Raw genomic sequence first — 23,083 nt, 5'->3', positions numbered from 1 at the left:
TTAGGGTAAAATTTGTGAAGCCACAGCTTTCTGATCAAACTTGCACTGCTCTATGATCTCGTATTTCTCTTTCTCTGTGTTGAAGATTTCACCTTCCTGATGTCTGGACTTCCTCAACTGCTGCTTCTTGAAATAAGCATCAGTGAGGTGTTTTGGGATTTTCACATTGCTGATATCAATCTTTGCGGAGGGAGTGGTAACAAATATCTGGTGTGTTCCACGCAGAGGAACTCGATTGAGGAAAAGAGGTCCTGTCACAAGTAGCAAGCCACTGCTCAGCTGCTTCAGAAAAAACCACTCTCTGTGGCGTCCAGTGAGGATGATCAGGATGGTCCCAGGAGTGATGCTGGCTCGCAGCTTTCTCACGTGCTGACTGAAAGGTTTCTTGCCGTGGCTAAACAGCTTTCGCAGCACATCTTCAGTCGGGTAGTATCTAGGCATTTTGCGAAGCTTAACCACCCTGGTACCTCCATTCTTGTCACCACCGACAGGTTTTGCAACAGTAGCAAGAAACTTCTCCTTCTTCTCAACCTTGGATTTAGCAGCTGAGTATTCCCTCTTGTACATGTCCTCAAAGACCCAAAATTATAATGAGGGCATTATCGACTTTTTTTTTTTTTCCTGGTCAAGAACTTGAATGGAAAAAGAGCAAAAGCTTGGACACAAATCTATCAACTCTACAGGCGCCTGAGGTTTTGAACTAAGTTTATAGGATGCCTTGTTCTATGGCCAGGGTCCTGTCATCAGTCTGAGTTAGTAATGTCTAGTACTAGCGCTTATTACACTCATGGCCCCTCAACATATGTGTTCTCAACCTGATGGAGTTTTTTTTTTTTTTTTTTTTTTTTAGGTCACCCAAAGCATCAGTAAATAAATCCTTCATAAACGCAGAAGAAGGGACCGAGAGGGTACTGGGCACTGCTCCGGCGCTGAGGATTCTGGGCACTGTAGTTCCAGCGTCCCGGCTGCGCAGGCGCACTGGCCTGCCTGGAGGCCGACCCAGTCGAGCGGGCGCCATTGCTGGACGCGTTCCCACCCTGCTCTGCGAGAGCCCTCAGTTGTGCTCATTGCGGCCGCCAGGTACTCACTGCCCGGGGCGTCAGGCCCCGACTGACGCCGCCCCTCCCCTGGCGCTTGGGTCCCCGCAGCGTCCGGGGCGTGGCCGCTTCCTCCCCAGCCCCAGACTGGGGCCCTCCCACCCCGCGGAGAGACGTTTGGGGCTGGGCCTCCTGCCCGGGGGTGGGCCCGGTCTCACCCGGCCCTATCGTAGGGCTGTCCGCACGACCTATGGTCTCTTCGCGGGTCAGACTCGGGGAACGTTCCCCGCGGACTTGGCAGGGCCTCGCCACAAGGGGTTATGATCCCCGGCGCAGGGCTCGCGCTGCGGTTCCACGAGGATGACCGGCCCCTGCCCGCGCCCAACGGTCTTCCCAGGCCCGTATCTTTGCTTCTGTGAGGAGCGGGACCCCGGAATGGCCGAGAAGGGCAATTAAGAGGGCGAGACGGGTCAGAGGACTTCCGCCCTGGCTTCCGAACTGGCCGAGGTGGAGCAGGGTTTCACATTGGTGACCTGTGCTGTGCTCGCCAGTTAACCGTGGCAGCTTTTCTTTGCGGGCGTATGTTTTTGGGAAATGCTGGAATAGTCGGGGACGCTGAAGTTCTCAGTAAGAATGTGGAAACTTTATTATTATTATTTTGAAAAAGTACCTACACTGGCTTAAGAATCACAGCAAGGGAAGTTTCTCCTAAAGTCTCTTGATAATTCTGCAGTGCTCAGAAAGACAGCGCTTGGGTGCAATCAAAACAACCAGGAAAAAGAAAATGTGAAGGAAATGATGATTCTGGGGAAATAATAGGTCTAGACAGCTTCTGCATGATGTCAAAAGTACAAACATGTAACGTGGTTATCTTCAAATAACTAATTCATTGTGCTCATTGACTTGCTTATGTCACATTGCTAAGTTAGCCAAATCAAGGTTAAAACCTGAGGTATGGACAGCTACCTTGGGATTTTATTCCATACTTAAATCCCACTTAAATATAGATAGGTTATATTGTCTACTTGGAAAGTATAGAAAAATAGGTAAATATTGAGGCCCCACATATCAGAGGTCTTGGGTCTCTCTGTTTTGTTTATTATGTTTTTTTGTTATGCATATGTTTGCATGATTAAGATAAAGCTGAATATATTCAGTCATAAATATCATCATTTATTCTGATTACAAAAGATGTCTATTTTACAGTTTGGATAAATATACTTTACTAGCATAATCTATGTGACATATGGCAGAGGAGTTGATAAATCTTTACCAATTTAAACAATAAATAATGGCTCAGGTTATTCTTGATAAAACCACTACCTAGTCTTTGTAGGTCTGCTTTAGTGTTTAGAGAAAAAATAATTTATGTTGATTATTTGTCTTAGCTCACTTTTTTCTTTGCAGCCTTGTAAAACTGAGCCTCTTCACTTGGAGGTCAGTGAATAGGCTTGTGGGGAACAGTCAATCTTCATGTACCCTGAAATACCATGCAACATCATATATGCATGTGCATTATTCTGAGACAAGGTCAGATTCTCAAATGGGTCTGTAACCTCTTCTTCAGAAGTTAGGTTGTACCGGTGTTATGTAGTATAATAAGAAACACCTTGATTGATGCAGAAACTCAGCCCAGGTAACTCCTGCAACACCACACCTTGCCTGTGCTCTAGAGTAAAACATATTGACCTTGCCTCTTGGTAAAACACATTTCACTTGGATTTTGAAGTGTGTAAAGAGTTTTTAATTTGAGGTTCAGAAATTGGCCTCAAGATAATATTTCTTAAGGTAAGAACCTGAGGTACTTGTTAAAAGTGTAGATTTTTGTGCCTGTCACATGAGGTAGAGATCCTTATTTGTATCTTGGATGGAACCAAGGAATTTCCTTTTATTTGGGGGTGGGGTACTCAACCACTAAGCCACATCCCCAACTCTATTTTGTATTTTATTTAGAGACAGGGTCTCAGTGAGTTGCTAAGTGCCTCACTTTTGTGAAGTCTGGCTTTGAACTCAAGATCCTCCTGACTCAGCCTCCCGAGTTGCTGGGATTACAGGCATGTGCCACTATGCCAGGCAATATTTCCTTCTTAATAAGCATCATAAGATTTATCACCCTCCTTATTCTATGTGGGAGTCTTCTGGGAGAAGATTGATAATATTCATTAACTTTCCAAAGGGATCAAAAACCTTAAATCTAGAGAATATTGGTATAAGGGAATACCATTTTGTTGGTAACCTTGAGACTCTGTGGGAATCCCCCAGATGACTTTTTTTTTTTTTTTTAACCCTGGGCTTATCTCCACACTGCAGTGTTTTTCTTCTATCAACTTCTTAATTTTTTCTTCATATCAAAAATTTTATTGTGCCTTGTGAAACCCAATATCATGAAGCAGACTACTGTACATTCCTAAGATGTTCAAATATTTTCTGTTTAACTAAACTCTGCTCCTTGATATTTCCCTGATAAGTTTAGACTTTTTAAATGTATTTCACTATGTTAGAAATTAATTCAGCAGCTTTAACAGAGTCCATATAGTAGTGGTTCCAACAAGAAAGATAGCTTATTTCTCATTACAATAATCTGAATTGATAGTTGGCAAGTAGTGATGAAGTAGGTGGGAGTAGGCAACTCTGATTTTTAGATCATCTAGTAACCCAGGTTCCTTTTTGCTCCAGATTGTCCAGGGGGCATTGTCCTTTCTGTGATAGAAGCTGGTTCATTCTTTTAGTGTCACCAGTGGATAAGGGAAAGTAAGAAGTGGAAGGCAAGTAGCTCCCTTTTAAAAATGTGACCTGAAAGTTGAATGCATCTTTTATTCAGATCCCTTTTGCCATAATTTATTGACATCCACACCTGGCTCAAGGGAGGCTGGGAAATGTCTTTAGCTGGGTTGCTCGTTGCTACCTAAGAGTTCAAGTTTTTGCCAGATCGAAAGGTGGACTGGATGTTGCCACGCAACTAGCCATCTTTGCTGCATTTTCTGTATTGGCTACTTAGGGTTCTTGCCCTTTCTGTTTTAAGAAATTTTTGAAAATAAATTTGGAAAATTTTCTTTGGAAAATTTTATTTTTACTGGTAAACAATTTAAAGTGCTTGCTATAACTACTTTCCCGTTTCTATTTTTGGTTTATTGACTTTGTTTTCTTACTTCCTTTGACCAACCAGTGACATATATTTTATTACTTGGAGAATTAGCTACTGGCTTTTTCAGATGTTTGTTTTCTTATTCATTAGTTTCTTCTTTTAATATTTCTTCCTCTTTATTTATTGCTTATTTGTTATTGTTCTTCTTTAGTTGGATGCTTACTCTGTTCATTCTTTTTTAAAAATGTTATTGGAAATATTTAGGGCCATGAATTGAATTTCTTTATAACTTTGGCAGATATCTGGCATATTTCATCTTTAATACCCTCATTTTGCTAACTCACCAGCAATGACATTTTTTCTTTGTTTCTACTAAGGTGCTACTTTTAATTTTCAAGTGACAAGTTTTTTCCACTTCAGACTTTCGTTTACATTTGTAATTCTACTGTACCATAGTTAGAGAATGTATTCTATTGAGTTTCTTCTAAAAGTGGGAAAGCAGAATCAGTGCCAGGCACACCTAAATAAAGCCTCTGCCCCGTTACTTCTCCACAGTGTAAAATCTTTACTAGGCAAAATTTTTTCCCAGTATAAAAGTACTATTGCTTAAGGCTTTGTATATTGAATTACACTTTCTCTTCCATTATCATTATTCCTGTTTCCTTTTCATTTGAGTTTGCCTGATATAGAAAGGGCAGATAAAATTTATTTGAGTATGAGATGGAGAGGGGGCAAGTCAAAGTTTTTAATATTTAAATTTTGAAGTTATACTACTTTTTACATGACTCTGAGGTCTCTGCAAATTTTAGGAAATTGACTCTTCCAGAAAAGGTCAGAAAAAGAGATTCTTAAAATATTTCATTGTTAAAATGAGTAGGTGATTGTGGCAAAGAATGATTGCACTTTTTTTTGTGACTTTACAGTGCAAGTTGATTTAGTAGAAAAATGTGGATTTGGGAATTAAATTAAATGTAGTTTGTATTTTCTAGGCCTCAGTTTCCTCATCTATGAAAAAAAAATATACACACACACACACACACACACACACACACACACACTATGGGTTTGATGTGAAGATTTAAAGTTCCTTGTACAATATTTGATCTGCTAGCTATGACTGCACTCAATAGTATTAAGATCTCAAGATCTTTGTCCTTTGTGGATTGTGGGGGTTGCTCTCCTATGCCCTTAAGATTATCATGCTCACTATGTTAGAATTCCAAGTCAGTGAATCTGAAATACCCAAGGCAGACTTGGTTTTCATAGCTTATTTCTCTTCCTCAGATGTCTTTGTGGGACTCTCCTCTTTCAAGAGAGGGGGACTGAGAAGCAGAGATTATGGCTGCTGTGTTTTTTGCAGTTGGACCTTTGGTAAGTCATTCTCCTCCATTTCTGATTGCTCTTTTGTTTTCAGAGCTTGTCTAAGTTTTCTAAATCACATACTTTTCTTACTTACTCACCCTCTTTATAGAAAGAGAACCAAACTGTATGACCCATTAAAATTGGGTCAATCTTAGCAAAAGTTATAATCTTTAAAAGGATTCATTATACTTATTGAACCAAATTTAAGGACATTGGGCCTTTCCAAAAATATTTGGGCTACATTTAGATATGATAACTAGTCTTGGCAGTTCACTTTTGAGGTTAAATTTGAACTGTTCCCAGAAAATTTCAGGTATTTATGGAGTAGTATAATGGAATATTTTTCAATTGGGGAAATTTGGGGAAACAAAATATGTGGACACACACACTTGAATCATGTGTCCACTCTCAGTGATCTCCCATTTTCTACCCATAAAGAAGTAGTCAACCAGAAAAAAAGTATGTAAGACACAGTGGTTGGCTGTAAAGAGTTCACAGTCTCAGTATAGCATTTAAAAAAAGTGGTTATGTAATTTGGGTGAATGATTGTTGTGTAGCAATATGATAAAAGACGAGTGCTATACAAGTAAAGAAATGAAGTATTAGTGTTATCTAAATTGGCCGTGGAAACTTATGAGGATAATTAGATTTAAGCTTGTACCGAATTACAAGTATTTGTATTAAATAGTTGTAAAGTATTCATGAGGATTCAGGTGAGAAGGGTATTTAAGGGCAAGACTCTGATGCAAAGAACAGTGGGTGAAATAGTGATTCAAGTTGAAAAGTTGAAAAAGATAGGGCCAGAAATGAGATATTTAAGCTGAGTTTTTAAATGTGTCCCTGAAGATATTTAAGTGTGTGTGTGTGTGTGTGTGTGTGTGTGTGTGTGTATGTTCTTAAGTGTGTTTAGGTTGGGTATTAATATGATAAAAACTAGTTGAGCAATGACTTTCTGAAGTAAGAGATTCAGAAGAAAGGTAGTACAACAAATATAATTTATTATAGTAATGGTTGTTTATTCTTTCTAGCCAGACTATATAACATGTAAACAATACTTAAAAGATGCCTTTGGAAATATAAATTAAAACAAAATGTTTCACTTGATCAGTAGGTCCAATTGTATTTGTGTAGTAATAGATTATGGCCTGATCATACCCATCCATATTACCAGCGTTGAAATTCACATCATCACAGCTTTTAAAAGCTGAATGTTTATGGATTTTTTTATAAGCACTTGAGAGAGGGTAACTATGATAGCTTTTTTCCCAATAAAACTTAAGCAGATATTTTTATTACCCATAATTTTTAAAAATGACACAAAACTCTAAAATGATAAATTTAAATAGGTACTACTAGAAGATACAGTAAACTTTAATTTTATTTATATAAATCACTTCCTTGTTGGAATACAGTTTCTAAAGTTTGGAAGAAGACAATATTATGAGAGTTCCCTGGAAAATTTCCTGAGTATTCCTGAGATGTGCCCCCTTAGACACTGTACTGATATTTCAGTTGTAGAAAACAGATGGTGTTGATAGGTTTTGGATATTTTCTTGAGCAAGATAGATACATTCTGAAAAATTGATCTCATCCTCATATGAAAAAAGAGAGGTATGCAATAGGTAGGTGAAGGCCTTTATTTTAAGTTTGTTTTTGTTTTTGATGGGTTCTTTTTCAGTCCCCTACTTTTAAAAAAAACATGGAGTTTTATCTTTCTGGTTTGCATGTTTGTCATTGCCTCAAAGAAGATGAAGGAGGATAATGATTGGATATTAATACAGGACCTTAGTTTCAGCCCTATTTAAAACAGTAAGAGATTGTTCCATACACACCACATCCACAGTGGACTGGGGGTACCTGCTGAGGCTCTGTTCTAGGTCATAGGCAGCCTTTCGCTGAGTGATCTTTCCTGTGTTCCTTCAGAGTTCTGAAGTTACCCAGCCAGATGGAGATCTTCACCTTCTGACGGAAGAAGCAGAGCTGGTGAAGGTAATGGCAGCATCATTTGTAAGGGGTATAAAGAGAAAGTACATTTTACTCCCCGTAATTCTTGCCAATCCCAGCTCTTTATAAGTTCATAGTAAATATTTGATAGGTGTTTTAACCCTAGGGGTGGTAGCATCAATGTGATAAATTTCCTTTCTTTGAAGTAGTAGCAGTTTTAAATTTGACAGATGGTCACATCATAATTGCTCATGATAAGTTATTCTGCCATTAAATAGTCTGATTTTTTTTCTTTTCTAGTAAGACCCAATGTAATGAAAAATATATTAACATCAGTGGCAGTAGTCTTAAAATGAGTATAAATTGGTTTATATTTTTTCATATTAGTAAGTAATTTGTTAAATTACTTACTAATTTGTGAGTATATTAATGACCTGATTTTTCCAGAAAAAGTCAAAATAAGATTTATTATTAAAAAATTATCCAACACTTAGAAATAAGGCAAAGTATGGCCTTTTAGTGTCCTATGAGACCATTGTCTAACAAGCTTAAGGGTCACCTGAGGCAGCAGGAAAAGGTTGCTTTACTTGACTTACTATTTACTATTAATATTCAAACCCTCAAAGTTGTATGTAATCTTGTAGAATATTGAAACATTCCAAATTATTTCTACCTAGGAGAAAATGTAATCACCAAAGTTATAGTTTTATTGCCCCGTAGGACATTATCTATGTTTTTGTCTAATTTTATAATCTTTATCTATCACTCTCTTTTTCACTGTGTACATATGTCTGTTTCTTTTAAACTAGTTTTGTCAACAATTTAACTACATCTTTGATATGTGTTCACTATTCTTTTAGGATACTTATGTTCTTGCTTTTGAAAGTTTTACTTTGAAAGTTGGTTTTACCCCAAAAATGTTTCAGTTTTTCTTTTTATTTCTATGATAAGATACATACTGAGACTCAATCTTGTTGTATTTCTGAAATATAGCACTGAGCCAATGGATCTTAAACTTGTCCTTTATCATATAACAGTTTATACTTCAAAAATTGCAGGTAAGATATTCATAGTTTTAGACTTTGGATCTTGAACCTTAGGAAAACACCATCCTTTTTGATATGGTGAACAATTTGTATGTTTTATTTTTCTTCTTCTGATAGAGGGGACTCTGGTAGATCAGTTTTGTCTGATTAATTCTGAATTCTTTTTGTAAGTACTGAACCTTGCTTTGTTTAATTTTAAATGGAACCAATATTGTGATGACATCAACAAGTCATCAACTTATTTTTGTTTTACTGGTTTTTATTGGCATTTATTTTGTTTTGTTTATAGAATTGCTATTTTTGATATTTTTAAAATACTTTTTTCCTAGTAAAGTTCTTCAAAAGGAGAAATTTCAGTGCTAAACATTTTTTTATCTGATAGGTACATGTTTTTTTTTCAAACATCTAATAAACTGTTTAAGACTGATGAGGGAGTTATATTCACACGATTATTATAATCAGACCAAAAGGAAAGAGTCATGATATTTTCTGACTCTCATATAAGGTTGAGGTGCGTAAGATAGAAACCAGTAAAATCATAGATAGTTTAATAGTAAAACCAGTAAAATCATAGATAGTTTAATAGTGCCTGTATATAGGTTGATATTTTAGGTTAGTAATTTAATTCCCTAACAACAAACAACTAGAGAAGCATAACTTCAAGATGAAGAGGAGATAATAAGAATCTTTAAAATCAAATGAGCTTTATGATTTTATAGTGACATAAGAATTAATATAATTAGTCCTATTCAATTGAAGGCCAAACTTTTCAGTATTATTGGCTCATTGCAATGAGAGATACTTCATACCAAATGAAGGAGAATATAGGGTTATTACATCATTTTGTGGGAGAGTGGAGTTCAGCAGAAATTTTAATGAAATCAATGATTTGATAGGTGCAAATCAAAGTGGGCTTTGTGTAAAGACTGAAAAGTGGAACTGAGGTTCTCTCGCCTTAGAAAGTACAAAGTTAAAATAAATGTAAAATGTTTTGTTCAGTATCCCATGGTGTGAGCTCTTTATCTGGGTTGGAAATCAAAACTGCATCAAAGTCACTTTCATTTTTTTCTGACATGATTTCAAACTAAATTTTCTGACAGTCTACATTATAAAAGTTTCTTAGTAAAAAGCAGTAGTTATTCAAAGAAGGGGCCTTTTGACACTTTACATCTAGAGTGACCATGCAAGAAATATTTCTGCTTAACTTTGCTGTTGGTTTTCTCTGTGTCTCTTATTCTAACTTGACAAATGGGAAGGCAGACTTTTATTTTACTTTCTCAGCCTGAGATGATTTTTACTTTCTCAAAATTTATCAGGAAGAAATCTTTATGTCAACCTAACTTAATGCAGTTTTCTCAGAATCTTTAGCATAAAGAACATCATAAGGCTTATGATTTTTGGTTTCTACAGTATACATCAGTGTTTTGGCTGAACTAAGAATCAGCAGTTTGTGGGTATTGTGAATTTGGTTTCCAATTTTATTTTTCTAAGGTAAGAATAGAGTTGACTTGGGATAGTGTAGTTGAAGTAAATATGTGTCCTTCTACCTGATTAGAATTTGTTGCAATGAAAATAAAATTTTAATTTTAGCAGTAACCTAAATTACCCCAAAATATTCTTCAATCTTTTTTCCCCCTTTTCCAGGGAAAAAAAGGTTAAAAAAATGATCATGAGAAGCCAGAGGGTTGTATTGTGTGAAGGATGAAAAAATACTGATTATAGAATGTGGAAGTGTGAATGAAGCCTTGAAACATAGTAAGATTTCCAGAATGTTGAGGGAATTTTCATGTTGGTGAAAGTGGATTCATTTATTTGTCCTTTTTTCAGAAACTGAATTTTAGTTGTCAAACTGAAGAAACTCTAATTATTGCTGAGTATTATATGTGTTCTTTATTATATACATACTATAGACATCTTATTGGTATCTTATTTCCCTAATGACTAAGGATTTTCAGGATCTTTTCATGTACTTACTGGCCATTGGAGAAACATCTGTTCAAGCCCTTTACACATTTTTTCTTTGAGTGTCTTTTTATTTTTGAATTGTAAGAGTTCTTTATATATTTCAGATACAAATCCCTTACCAGATAAAAGGTTTGTAAACATTCTCTCACTTTATATGGATTTCCTTTTCAAGTTCTTGATCATATCCCTTAAAGTACAAAGTGTTTAATTTTGATGAAGTCTAATTAACCTAGCATTTTCTTTTGTACTTTGGTTTTCATATATATAGGAATTCATTACCAAATTGAAGGTCATGAAGATTTTATCATCTTTCCTTCTAAGAGTTTTTTACTTTTAGTTCTTTCACTTAGTTCTGTGGTCCATTTTCAGTTAATATTGATACACGGTCTGGGTAGGATTAAATTTCATTTTTGTATATAAATATCCAGTTGACTCAGCAATGTATGCTGAAAAGACCATTCTTTCCCTCATTGAATTCTTAATATCCTTGTTGAAAATCAACTGATCATAAATATAAGGATTTATTTCTAGACTATCAATTCTGTTTCATTGATGTAAATGCATATTGGTATAATATACATTTTTTATATTGGTATAAATGTATATTATACCAATATATGATTACACCAATATAATATGATATAATATTATATAATATAATATGATATAAATAGTATATTATCATTATTTAAATTTTTTTTAGTTGTAGATGGATACAATATCTTTATTTATTTTATGTGGTGCTGAGAATTGAACCTAGTGCCTCATGCATTCAAGGCAAGCGTTCAACAACTGAGCTACAACCCCAGCCCAAATATTATCATTATAATAACTAACATTGGCATCATATCAAGCCTTTATGTCATCAAATATCCAACTGGTATTTGTTTCCCCAAGTTGAGTCAAATAGTATAGTTGGTTAATATGTCTCTTGGGTTACTTTAATGTAGAGATTTCATCCTCTCCTTTTTCCCCTTTGTAATCACAAATCAAGTCATTTTTACTTTAGAGCTACATTGTCATATAGAGAAGCCACTAGACACAGGTGAATCTTGACCACTATAAATGTGACTAGTCAAAATTGAAATGTGCTATAAATTTAAAATGCATACCCATATTTCAATGATGAATTAATATAAAGTACATTGTTAATTTTAATATTGATTGCATGTTAAATTTATAGCATTTTGTATTTATTGAGTACAGTAAATATATTATGAAAACTCATTTCACCATTTCTTTTTATTTTGAACGTGGCTACTAGAAAATTAAGAATCACATTTATGGCTTACATTATGTTTCTATTGAACAGTATTGATTTAGAATTTCAGACAGTATGGATTTTACTGATTGCATCCCATCTGATTATTTACTGAAAACCTATTTTTTGGTTTTGTTTTGTAGTTCTTTTTCTCCTCAGAGTATATCTTAACAGAAAAATGCAGACAAATTACTATGTTTTAAAGTCACTCAAAGTAGTTCTCTCATAAATGGGTATGCTACCAACTGTTTGCATTTTACTTTTAACTTTTAGGGACTGTCTTTTAAATTTTTGTTTTAAAATAATATAAAGCATTTACATGGATCAAAATTCAAATATACAAAATAAGAAATATTCAAAAGGGCCTATTTTTCCCTTTAAAATAGACTTTATTTTTTTTAAAAAGTAATGTTAGGATTATAGCAAAATTGAGCAGAAGGTATATAGAATTCCTGTATATCCCTGTCTCCCTCCACATAGCTCCCCTTGTCTCTTTTTTTTAATTATTAGTTGTTCAAAACATTACAAAGCTCTTGACATATCATATTTCATACATTTGATTCAAGTGGATTATGAACTCCTATTTTTACCCCGTATATAGATTGCAGAATCACATTGGTTACACATCCACGTTTTTACATACTGCCATACTAGTGCATGTTGTATTCTGCTGTCCTTGCTCCCTTGTCTCTTCCACTATCAATATCCTGCACCAGAGTTGTACCTTTGTTAAAAATTGATTAACCTACATTGACACATCATTATCACCCAAATTTCTTTGGGGTTCACCCTGGTATCATACATTCTATGTATTTTGACACACATGTAATATAATGTACCTACAGTTAGAGTATCATAGAGAATAGTCCTTTGTGCTGTACATATTCATCTGACTCCCTCCTGAAGCTCTGGCAATCACTTACCTTTTTATCATCTCCATAGTTTTGCCTTTTCAAGAATGTCATATAGTTTTAATTGTACATTATTTAGCCTTTCAGAGTAGCCTCTTTCACTTAATAATAAGCATTTAAAGTTGCTTCTATTCCTTGATTTGATAGCTCATTTTTTTAGTATTGAATAATATTCCATTGTCCAAATGTACCAATTTATTTATCCATTCACATACTGAAGAACATCTTGGTGGCTTCCAGATTTTGGTAATGATGAATAAAGTTGCTATAAATGTCCATGTGGAGATTTTTGCTTGGATATTAAGTTTTCAGTTCATTTGGGTATATACTAAGAACTGGGACTGCTGGATTGTGTGGGAAGAATATACTTAATTTTGTAAGAGACTTTTAAACTGTGTTGCAATGCCATTTTGCAGTTCTGCCAGCAATGAGTGAGAGTGTCAGCATTTGGTGTTGTCAGGGGTCTGGGTTCTGGCATCTAATACATTCATAGTGGTATTTCAATATAGTTTTAATTTGCAGTTCTGTAATGACATATGATGTGGAGCATCTTTTCATATATGTACTTGCGATCCATTTATCTTCTTTGGTTAAGTGGCTATTCAGGTATTCTGTCCATTTTTTTGATAGAGTTGTTCATTTTCTTATTGTTGAGTTTTAAAAGAGTTCTTTGTATATTTTAAATGTCAGTCCAAAGGCCTATCTTCTTTTTCAGTCTACTTTGCTGTTTCCTCCTTACTAATACTCACCCCATTTTATATGCAATTATCTGAATTATAAAATATACCTTTTATTAAGTAATATTCTATGGATTGGAATTGGAAGAAAGTTGACATAAAATAGGTTTGGAGGGAGAAGAGATGATTTGGATGCAAACTACCAGAATTACTAAATATTTTAAAGGTTTTCTAGGGAAGAAGGAAACCATACTGTTCAACTCCAGGTATTAAGGTAGGATCAATATTTAGTTAGAGTTGCTATCAGGTAAGACACCAAAGCTGGAATAGGCTTTCTCTTCTGGTTTTAGGTTCTTGTCATGTATTCTGGAAAGGTTGAACAGGTTGACCTATATAATCATTTGGTGATTCTGATTGTAAGAGTTCTTCCCCAGTTTCATACTTACTGTCTGCTTAACAAGTCTAATTCTGTGATCCCTGGGTAATTGCTTTGTATTTATTTTAGGAATCAGTGACTTTTAAGGATGTGGCAATAGACTTCACATTGGAGGAATGGAGGTTGATGGACCCTACACAGAGGAATCTGCACAAAGATGTGATGCTAGAGAATTATAGAAATCTGGTTTCGCTGGGTAAGGCTAACTTCTATGTTGATGGCTTTGCCTATTTGACCAGGTTTTCCAGAAATATTGAGACTCTAAAGTTTTTACTGAATGTGGCTTAGAGTTTAGGTGTCAAAAATCTTTTCATCTCAGGGGCACATTGTTGTAATTCATGCTGTTCCTCACTTTTAACTAAATGGTATGCTCATTGTAGATAAAGAAATATTTATTTCTTTTGAATCTTGGAGATTGTTGACAGTCCTACAGATATAGGATCAAAGTTTTTCCTGATCATTGCCATAAATTGGAATTGTTATCATTGCCTCTATAAAGGAAGGAACAAATACATTCATTTTCTTTCTAAATTTAGGTTATTCTCATGATCTGTTATCCCACGAACCTAGATCATAGTGTTGAGCTCTCCTTGAGGTGGTTGTATTCTCTAGAATAAACTATATGACAGAACATTTCTACTATGAGAGGTTTATTCTATAACTGTGCTATCCACTATGGCAGATATTAGCCACTTATGTTTTTGTTTTAATTAGAGCTTTGTGATTATACATAGTAGTTGAGTTCATTCCAACAAACTCATACATGCATGGAAATTGATTTCAGTTCATGATCCCCACATTTTCCTCCTCCTTTCCTGCTTCCCCTCCTCCTCCCTTTTTCCTTCCTCTAATCTACTAAATTTCCTTTCACTTATCTATTAATTTGTATTTGATTGGTTCCTTTTGTAATCTTATCCTTCCCTCCTCTTTTCTTTATTTTACTCTAGCTTCCGTATATGAGTTTGGCTAATTTCACTTAGCATGATATTCTCCATTTCCATTTATTTACCAACAAATGCCATAATTTCATTCCTTTAAATGGTTGAGTAGAACTTCAGTGTGTGTGTGTGTTGTGTGTATGTGTGTTTATCACAGTTTATTAATCCATTCATCAGTTGCTGGACATCTGGGTTGATTTCATAATTTAGCTACTGTGAATGTGAATTGTGCTACTATAAACATTAATGTGGCTGAGCTGCCATAGCATACTGATTTTAGATCTTTTGGAAAAATATCCAGAAGTGGGATAGCTGGATCATATGGTGGTTCCATCCCTAGTTTTGAGGAATCTCCAAACTGCTTTCTAGGGTAGTTGTACTAGTTTGAAATCCAACCAACAATGTACAAATGTTCCTTTTTTCCCACAACCTTACCAGCATTTATTGTTGTTTTTATTCTTGATCATTGCCATTATGACTGGAGTAAGATAAAATCTTAGAGTAGTTTTGATTTGCATTTCCCTGATTGCGGGAGATGCTGAACATTTTTTCATGTATTTATTGGCCTTTTGTGTTACTTCTGTTGAGATGTTTGTGTTTAATTCTTTTGCCAATTTGTTGGTTGGGCTATTTGGTTTTTTGATTTTAAGATTTTTGAGTTCTTTGTATATTCTGGATATTAATCCCTATCAGAGGTAATTTGCCAAGATTTTCTCCCATTCTGTAAGCTCCTTTCACATTCTTAATTGTTTCCTTAGCCATGCAGAAGAAGCTTTTTAGTTTAATGGCAATCCTACTTATTGATTGTTGGTTTTATTTCTTATGTACTTATGGTTTTTGAACACTGAAATTTGGCTGGTCCATCTAAAGAGCTGAATTTTATTTTTTCATTTATTTTAATTTCAGTTCAAATTTAAATAGCCACAAATGACTAATCAGCAATATTAGTACAGTTCTAAAACTTCTTGTAGTGGTCCTTACAGAGATTGAGACAAAAATTGGTAATAATTCTTGATTGTAGCTTCAATTAAATCCTATTCATTTTTCTCTGAACAGGGCTTGCAGTTTCCAAACCAGACATGATAACTCATTTGGAGAATGGGAAAGGACCATGGGCAGTGGTGAGAGAAATTTCAAGAACTCCCTATCCAGGTAAGTTAATCAGAACCAAGAAACTGGGATTTATTTCAAATAACAGATCATAGGGAGAAATTCCACAGAACACAGGAAATATTTTGGGTGATATTTCTTCAAAGCTGCCTTAAAGGAAAAGATCCAATGTCCCATTCCTCTCGCTGCCCATCTCTGTTGCCCACTATTTTCTCTCCCCCCTCTCTGTCCTCTCCTTTGGTTCATTGTACCACCCTACTTTGCTTTCTTGGGGACATACTTTTCACAAATATTCCTTTATTCTTTTTTATTCAAACATTCACAACATAACCCTTTAAGTTCTATCCTTTCCAGTTAACTTTTTGTTTTTCTGATTTGTTTTATCATAATATGACATTTATTTTTTCATTTTTTTCCTAAAAATGCTTCCTTAAGGGTCACCACTGATTTCTTTTAAAATAAACCTATTTACTTGTAATTTAACATTGTTCAACTGCAAGGCTACTGAACCTATTCAAAGACTATCTTCCTTTTTTCCAGGTTCTTAACTCCTTGAGAATATGAACAAGGAACCAGTTGAGAATCAAAATATAGAATTCATTTATTTAATCAGTGTTTATGATACATCTATATGCTGTGAACTAGGTTAAATACTAGGACAATAGCAGTGAATAAGATGTAATAGGTCCCTACCCTTATGACAATTGAATTTCAACAAATAAAAACAAGTTAATTAGTGGTTGGAGTACCTGTTAGCTACAAGATAAATGAGGAAATATGGGATAGTAACCCGGACAGGGATGAGGATGCCTGCTTTGGATAGGGTGGTCAGGGGAGGCCTCTGAGGATGTGGCATTTAACATGAGACCTGAAGGATAAGAAGAAGCTAGCCAGGGGAAGAGAAGAGAATCATTCCAGGAAAAAAAATCAGCAGTGCAGAGGACCTGATATGGAAAAGAACATAATATGTTCTGGAAATCAAAAGGAAGTCTCTGAGACTGTAGCATAAGTGAAGGGGGACTGCTACAAAATGAGATTATAGGTAGGGTCAGGAGACAGTCTGCAGGGCGTGGCAGATAATGGTAAGGAGTTTGGATGTTAACCTAAGGGAGCTGAGTGCAAAAATATGAAAAGAGTTTTTAAAATATTTGCTTTTTAGATGTTGGTGGACACAATAACCTTTATTTTATTTTTAATTGGTGCTGAAGATTGAACCCAGTGCCTGAGGCATGCTAGGTGAGCACTGTTCCGCTGATCCACAATTCCAGTGCCTTGAAAAGATTTTAATTAAGAATTTTTAAGAAACTAATGCTGTTAATGAAGATTTTACTTAAGGTCATAAAGCTGCTAGAAAGTTAAGAGGTTGTAACAACAGTCTAGACAAGAGAAGACAGTAGTGCCTTTATTACAGTGATGGCAGTGGACATGGAAAAAATTAAATGGAAATTAGTTTGAGTATTCATTTTATTATAACACATATATACTACATATATTCTGTATTAAATAATACTATTTATATTTAAATGAGTCAGTAAAAGTGGAGATAGATGAGTATCTAAAGGAGATTATTTTTTTCCTTATGAAGAGGAAGAGAACAATGATGCAACAGTTAGAGGAAAATATAGAATGAAGAACAGCATTTTTGTTGTATTTTTTGGGATGGAAGTTTCCACAAAAATGGTTCAGTGTTCATAGAAATGCCTCAATCACTGAAGGACTGAAGAGTTTGAGAAGGTTTAAGTGGATAAAGTCTAGACTAAAAAGGAGGGATTGTCAAGGAGATCAACTCCTGTCTTGTAACACTGAGAAAGATGGAGAAGATGGGCACAGATGTTGGTCAACTGGTGGTGGGAAGGTTAAAGCATTCTGTTATTAGGGCTTCCATATTCTCTATAATATGAGGCAAGGTTAAGAGCTTATAGTAAAGAAAGCAAGAGTTGAGAGTTTTTATTTTTTATGGAATATAGAATTCACAGAATTCATCTGAGCCTGAGAAAGGTATTTAATTACAACTTCTATTAATCTTTAATACTTACCAGAACTATTCCTATTCCCTATTTCTTTTGTTTCAGTTTAGAAAATTATGTTTATCTAGAAATTGGTCCACTTAATCTAAAGTTTTAATTTCTTGGTGTTAATCTCCGTCCTCTGATTATCTTTTAAACATCTATATAGATCTGAAGTAACATCCCCCTTTTCATTCCTGATAATAATTTTTGGGTGTTCTTCTATCTTTAATCTTTATCAGTCTTTCCAGGGTTTATTAGTCTTATGTGGCTTTAAAAAACCATTATTTTTTTCCTTCTTCTGTGTTTGATCTCTGTTTCATTACTTTCTGTTCTTTGTTATTTCATTATTTTTACCTCCTTAAGGTTTAATTTATGGATTTTTGCTAATTCTTGAATGGGATACTTACGTCATTGATTCTAGCCATTTTTTCCTAATGATGTATTTAGGTTTATAAGGACTATGTGACACATTTTTATATATAACATCTTCATATTATTGAGTTCAAAGTATTTGGTGATTTCTGTTATGATATCTTTGACCCTTGGGTTATTTTAATTGTTTTTTTTAAATTTATGCTGAGGATTTTCTAAAGATAATCTTTGTTATCTTTAATTCTACTATGGTCAGAGGATATCCTCTCTTATGATTTGAATCGGTAAAAACAAGTTGTAAGACTACTTCCTAAAGAATTATTAAAATGAATTTTTGACAAACCATTAGAAATGTTCTTAGAACCCATAATAAATTTGTGAATGTTATCCTTGGTTAAATAATAATTTTCACTGTTTGAAACATCAGTAACTATAAATACTAATTTTGACTAATTTTTTTTTCAACTTTTAGTAAATTAGTATCTTCTTCCATTAAGTTCTATTAAAAAGTATGTACTAAGACTTAAAACACTTTGCCAGGGAAATTTGCGAGAAAACCCTCATAACAAAAACAATAATGAGAACAAATCAAATGGGTGGTTGGGGAGAGATGTGTGATTTTTGGAGCAAATGAGAAGCAAGGAAAGAGAATGCTCTTTAAAGAAATTGGCTCTAAAGGGAAGGCAGAAAGGGAGAAGTATTTGAGAGACTTAGAATCTAAGGAGGGTTTTGAGTGATTTTTTAATAGAAAAAAATGTCATTGAATTTGTGAGTCTTTGATTCTTTGTACAACTATCCTCCCTTAACCATACCTTCATATTCCTAGAAAATAAGGTCAATTGGAAAGCAGTTAAAACCATATATTAATTATAAGCCCCTTTCACTTTTATTATCATGTTTGGTGAATTTTCCATAAACTTAAGGAATAGGAAGTTACTTGTTTCTTCTCTTTTTTCCCCTGGACATGGAAATCAAACCTGCAGACAAAAATGCTATACTTACAGAGGATATTTTTGAAGAAGATTTATTACAGGAAACTGTTGTAGAGAAACTCACAGAGAATGGTCTGTGGGATTCCACAAAGGGAGGATTATGGAAATGGAATGACAAAATATTGAAATTGCAAAATAGTGAGAAGAGTCATCTGAGTCAAAGAAGAGTAACTCACAAGAAAATTTCCACTGATCAAAGAGGCTTTAGATTTGGGTCTGTTCTTTTTCTAGAACCAGGAATTATCACAGAAGAGCCCCATGGCAAATGCAAAATACATGAGGAAAACTTCACAGAGAATTTAGATTTGATTACAGATACTCATTTGGGAAAGATAATTTGCAAGGATATGAAAGGCAAAAAAACTATAAACCAGACTTCAGAATTTAGTTTAGGGGAAAAATCCAGTAATAAAGAAAAACCATATAAATGTAGTACATGTGAAAAGGCCTTTCGTTATAGATCATTACTCATTCAGCATCAGAGAATTCACACTAAAGAAAAACCTTATGAATGTAATGAATGTGGGAAAGCGTTCAGCCAGCCTTCATATCTTAGTCAACATAAAAAAATTCACACTGGAGAAAAACCCTATAAATGTAATGAATGTGGAAAAGCTTTTATTGCTTCATCTTCACTTATGGTACATCAAAGAATTCATACCAAGGAGAAACCTTATCAATGCAATGTCTGTGGAAAATCCTTTAGCCAGTGTGCCCGCCTTAATCAGCATCAGAGAATTCAAACTGGAGAGAAGCCCTATAAATGCAGTGAATGTGGGAAAGCATTTAGTGACAAATCAAAACTTGCAAGACATCAGGAAACTCATAATGGTGAAAAACCCTACAAATGTAATGATTGTGGGAAAGCTTTTAGGAATAAGTCATATCTTAGTGTACACCAGAAGACCCATACTGAGGAGAAACCTTACAAATGCAATGAGTGTGGGAAATCTTTTAAAAATACCACGATTTTTAATGTTCATCAGCGAATTCATACTGGAGAGAAACCCTTTAGATGTAATGAATGTGGGAAAGCCTATAGAAGTAATTCAAGCCTTATTGTACATATCAGAACTCATACAGGGGAAAAACCCTATGAATGTAATGAATGTGGGAAAGCATTCAACCGCATAGCAAATTTCACAGAACATCAGAGAATTCATACAGGAGAGAAACCCTATAAATGTAATGAATGTGGAAAAGCATTTATTAATTATTCATGCCTTACTGTACATCACCGGATGCATACAGGAGAGAAACCTTATAAGTGTGATGAATGTGGAAAGGCCTTCATGCGTTCTTCATCTTTAATTATACATCAGCGTATTCATACTGAAGAGAAACCTTATCTATGTAATGAATGTGGGGAATCCTTCAGAATAAAATCACACTTAACTGTACATCAGAGGATCCATACTGGGGAGAAACCATATAAATGTACTGACTGTGACAGAGCATTCACCAAAATGGTAAATCTCAAGGAGCATCAGAAAATTCATACAGGAGTGAAACCCTATAAATGTTATGATTGTGGAAAGTCCTTCAGGACAAAATCATACCTTATTGTGCATCAAAGGACACATACCGGAGAAAAACCATATAAATGTAATGAATGTGAGAAAGCTTTCACTAATACATCACAGCTTACTGTGCATCAAAGAAGGCACACTGGAGAGAAACCCTATAAATGTAACGAATGTGGGAAGGTTTTCACAAGTAACTCAGGCTTTAACACTCATCAGCGAACACATACTGGAGAGAAACCATTCAAATGCAATGGTTGTGGAAAAGCATTTAGCCAGATGGTGCATGTCACAGAGCATCAGAAAATCCATAGTGGAGAAAAACCCTATAAGTGTGATGTCTGTGGGAAAGCCTTCAGGAGAGGTTCATACCTCACAGTGCACTGGAGAACACATACTGGTGAAAAGCCCTATACTTGTAAGGAATGTGGTAAAGGTTGTATTACTCTATCACAGCTAACTCTACATCAGAGAATTCATACTGGAGAAAGGCCTTATAAATGTGAAGAATGTGGAAAAGCCTTCAGAACTAACTCAGATTTCACTGTACATCTGAGAATGCATACTGGAGAAAAACCCTATAAATGTAATGAATGTGGAAAAGCCTTCAGGAGTAGTTCAAGCCTTACTGTACATCAAAGAATTCATCAGAGAGAAACTCAGTTAATTTAGAGAACAATAAATTGTTGATCCAGATGTCAGCTCCATAACAAGAATCTTATAAACTATATTTTATGAATGTAGAAAAATCTTCAATAGAAATTCATGGAAAATATACTCTGAAGAGACACTCTAAATATAATGAATGTGGAAAAAGCATTTAGTCATATTAAATCTTAGAAGTTAAAAGAAATTCACACTAGAAAAAACAGTGGACAAATGAAAACCTTCATGCAGATTTCATACTTTTTATATATACTTGACTATTTTATGGGTTTGTCTGCTTTTATTATAACATAGAGGTGCTTTTATATGCATTTGATATTAATTTCTTGCCATGGGTGTACAAATGTTTTTTTCAATTTACAAATTATACTTTTCTACATAGGAAAGATACAGCATTTTAATTTTTATAGTAAAAATATATCTTTTTAAGTTCTCAATTTACTTTTTTAATTAAAAGGGGTATCCTTAATCCCTGCTTTGTACATAATCTTCTAAATTTGTTTCCAGGATTTTGACATTTTTTAAACTTAACATTTAATCTAGATGAATTAAACATCTGGATTGAAAGACTTAGAAGAGCAATTCCAAAAGGCCATTAACCTATAGAAAAATTTAATCCTAACTAGCACTCAGGGAGATGCATATTTAAGCCACATTGGGATGAAACTTCCACTTCATGGATTTGACAAAATTTAACCTTTTCTTAGCTAGTGGGGTTATATTTCCACCAGTGATATAGCAATATATATTATTGAAAATTCCCTTTGACTCAGCATTCTCACTTTTGGGACTCTGACTCAGAGACTAATGCAGCTACAGTGCATAAGAACACAAATAAAGATGTTTGTTGAAGTATTGTTTTAGAAGGTGAAAAAGAATCCCCAACTAGAAGCATACTGCCAATTAATAGGGACATGGTTGGATATATGTGACATATATATATTTTGGAACAGTATGAGAATAATTTTTAAAATGTGTTATATGAACTGACTTCAAGATTTTTTCACAATGTTTAGTTTAAATAATTGCTTTGCAACAGATGTATATATAGAAGACTTCATTTACATTGAAGTAATGTCTACATGTATTGTATAATGATGTGTGTGTTTATATGTGCATAAAGAATAAAAACCAGATTGTCAATATTGGTAACCTTGAAAGGAGGGAGAAAAGGAGAAGCGGGAATAGGGACATGGAGAAAAAAATAGAAAATGTAAATGTAGCATGTATGATATAAAACTATCTGTGTAACATGACATATTTATGTGACCATCAGAAAGTGAATGAAGATATGGTTTCCAAAAAGTTAATGAGAATTGCTCTAGAGTTGGTAGACTATCAGGTGTCATTTGTTTGCAATTTTTTATTTGATTTTCTATAATTTTCTTTGCAGTGAACATGTAATATCTATATAAAAAGGAAAAAACCTTTTTTTTCTTGTGAAATTGATTAATTGGACCCTTAAATATGTGCCAGGAACTACTTTAGTTGTTGGGGAAACCTGTAGGAGAGGGGGGCTTAAGGATCTGAGGGTGTGGGGATGGGCTCTGAAGTCAAATACATTCTGAAGAACTTAGTCAGCACCTCATTCCTCCCACCCTCTCAGTTTCATTTTGAGGTTGTAATCAAAAGTCCAGATGAAAAGTATGTCTCAAAAACATCTGAAACTTGTTTCTAGATTGTGCATCTGAAGACCACAACCTCAGAAAGTTGTTCTACAGAAAGAGTTTCACTTTCAATGTGGCACCA

At 34.6% G+C, this 23,083-nt stretch overlaps 1 protein-coding gene and 1 pseudogene across 2 annotated transcripts; one reads left to right on the top strand and one right to left on the bottom strand.

The window, feature by feature from the left end:
• On the bottom strand, positions 1 to 521 carry LOC113197186 (large ribosomal subunit protein eL6 pseudogene; annotated as a pseudogene).
• A 478-nt stretch (positions 522 to 999) lies between these two features.
• Znf624 (zinc finger protein 624) lies at positions 1,000 to 22,673 on the top strand. Of its 2 annotated transcripts, none has more exons than XM_026409424.2 (6): positions 1,000 to 1,080; positions 5,407 to 5,493; positions 7,408 to 7,473; positions 13,794 to 13,920; positions 15,719 to 15,814; positions 19,137 to 22,673. In XM_026409424.2, exons 2-6 carry the CDS (start codon positions 5,461 to 5,463, stop codon positions 21,338 to 21,340), a joined length of 2,526 nt encoding a protein of 841 aa, XP_026265209.1. In that variant the 5' UTR covers positions 1,000 to 1,080; positions 5,407 to 5,460; the 3' UTR covers positions 21,341 to 22,673. The 2 variants fall into 2 exon arrangements, with proteins under 2 accessions (XP_026265209.1, XP_026265208.1); XM_026409423.2 differs by lacking the exon at positions 1,000 to 1,080 and adding an exon at positions 1,294 to 1,664.
• The last annotated feature ends 410 nt before the right edge of the window (positions 22,674 to 23,083 follow it).

This window comes from Urocitellus parryii, chromosome 7 (genome assembly GCF_045843805.1).
Source record: "Urocitellus parryii isolate mUroPar1 chromosome 7, mUroPar1.hap1, whole genome shotgun sequence".
NCBI classification, from domain to species: Eukaryota; Metazoa; Chordata; class Mammalia; order Rodentia; family Sciuridae; genus Urocitellus; species Urocitellus parryii.
Note: the sequence above shows the minus strand (reverse complement) of the source record. Positions and strands in the feature narration are given on the sequence as shown.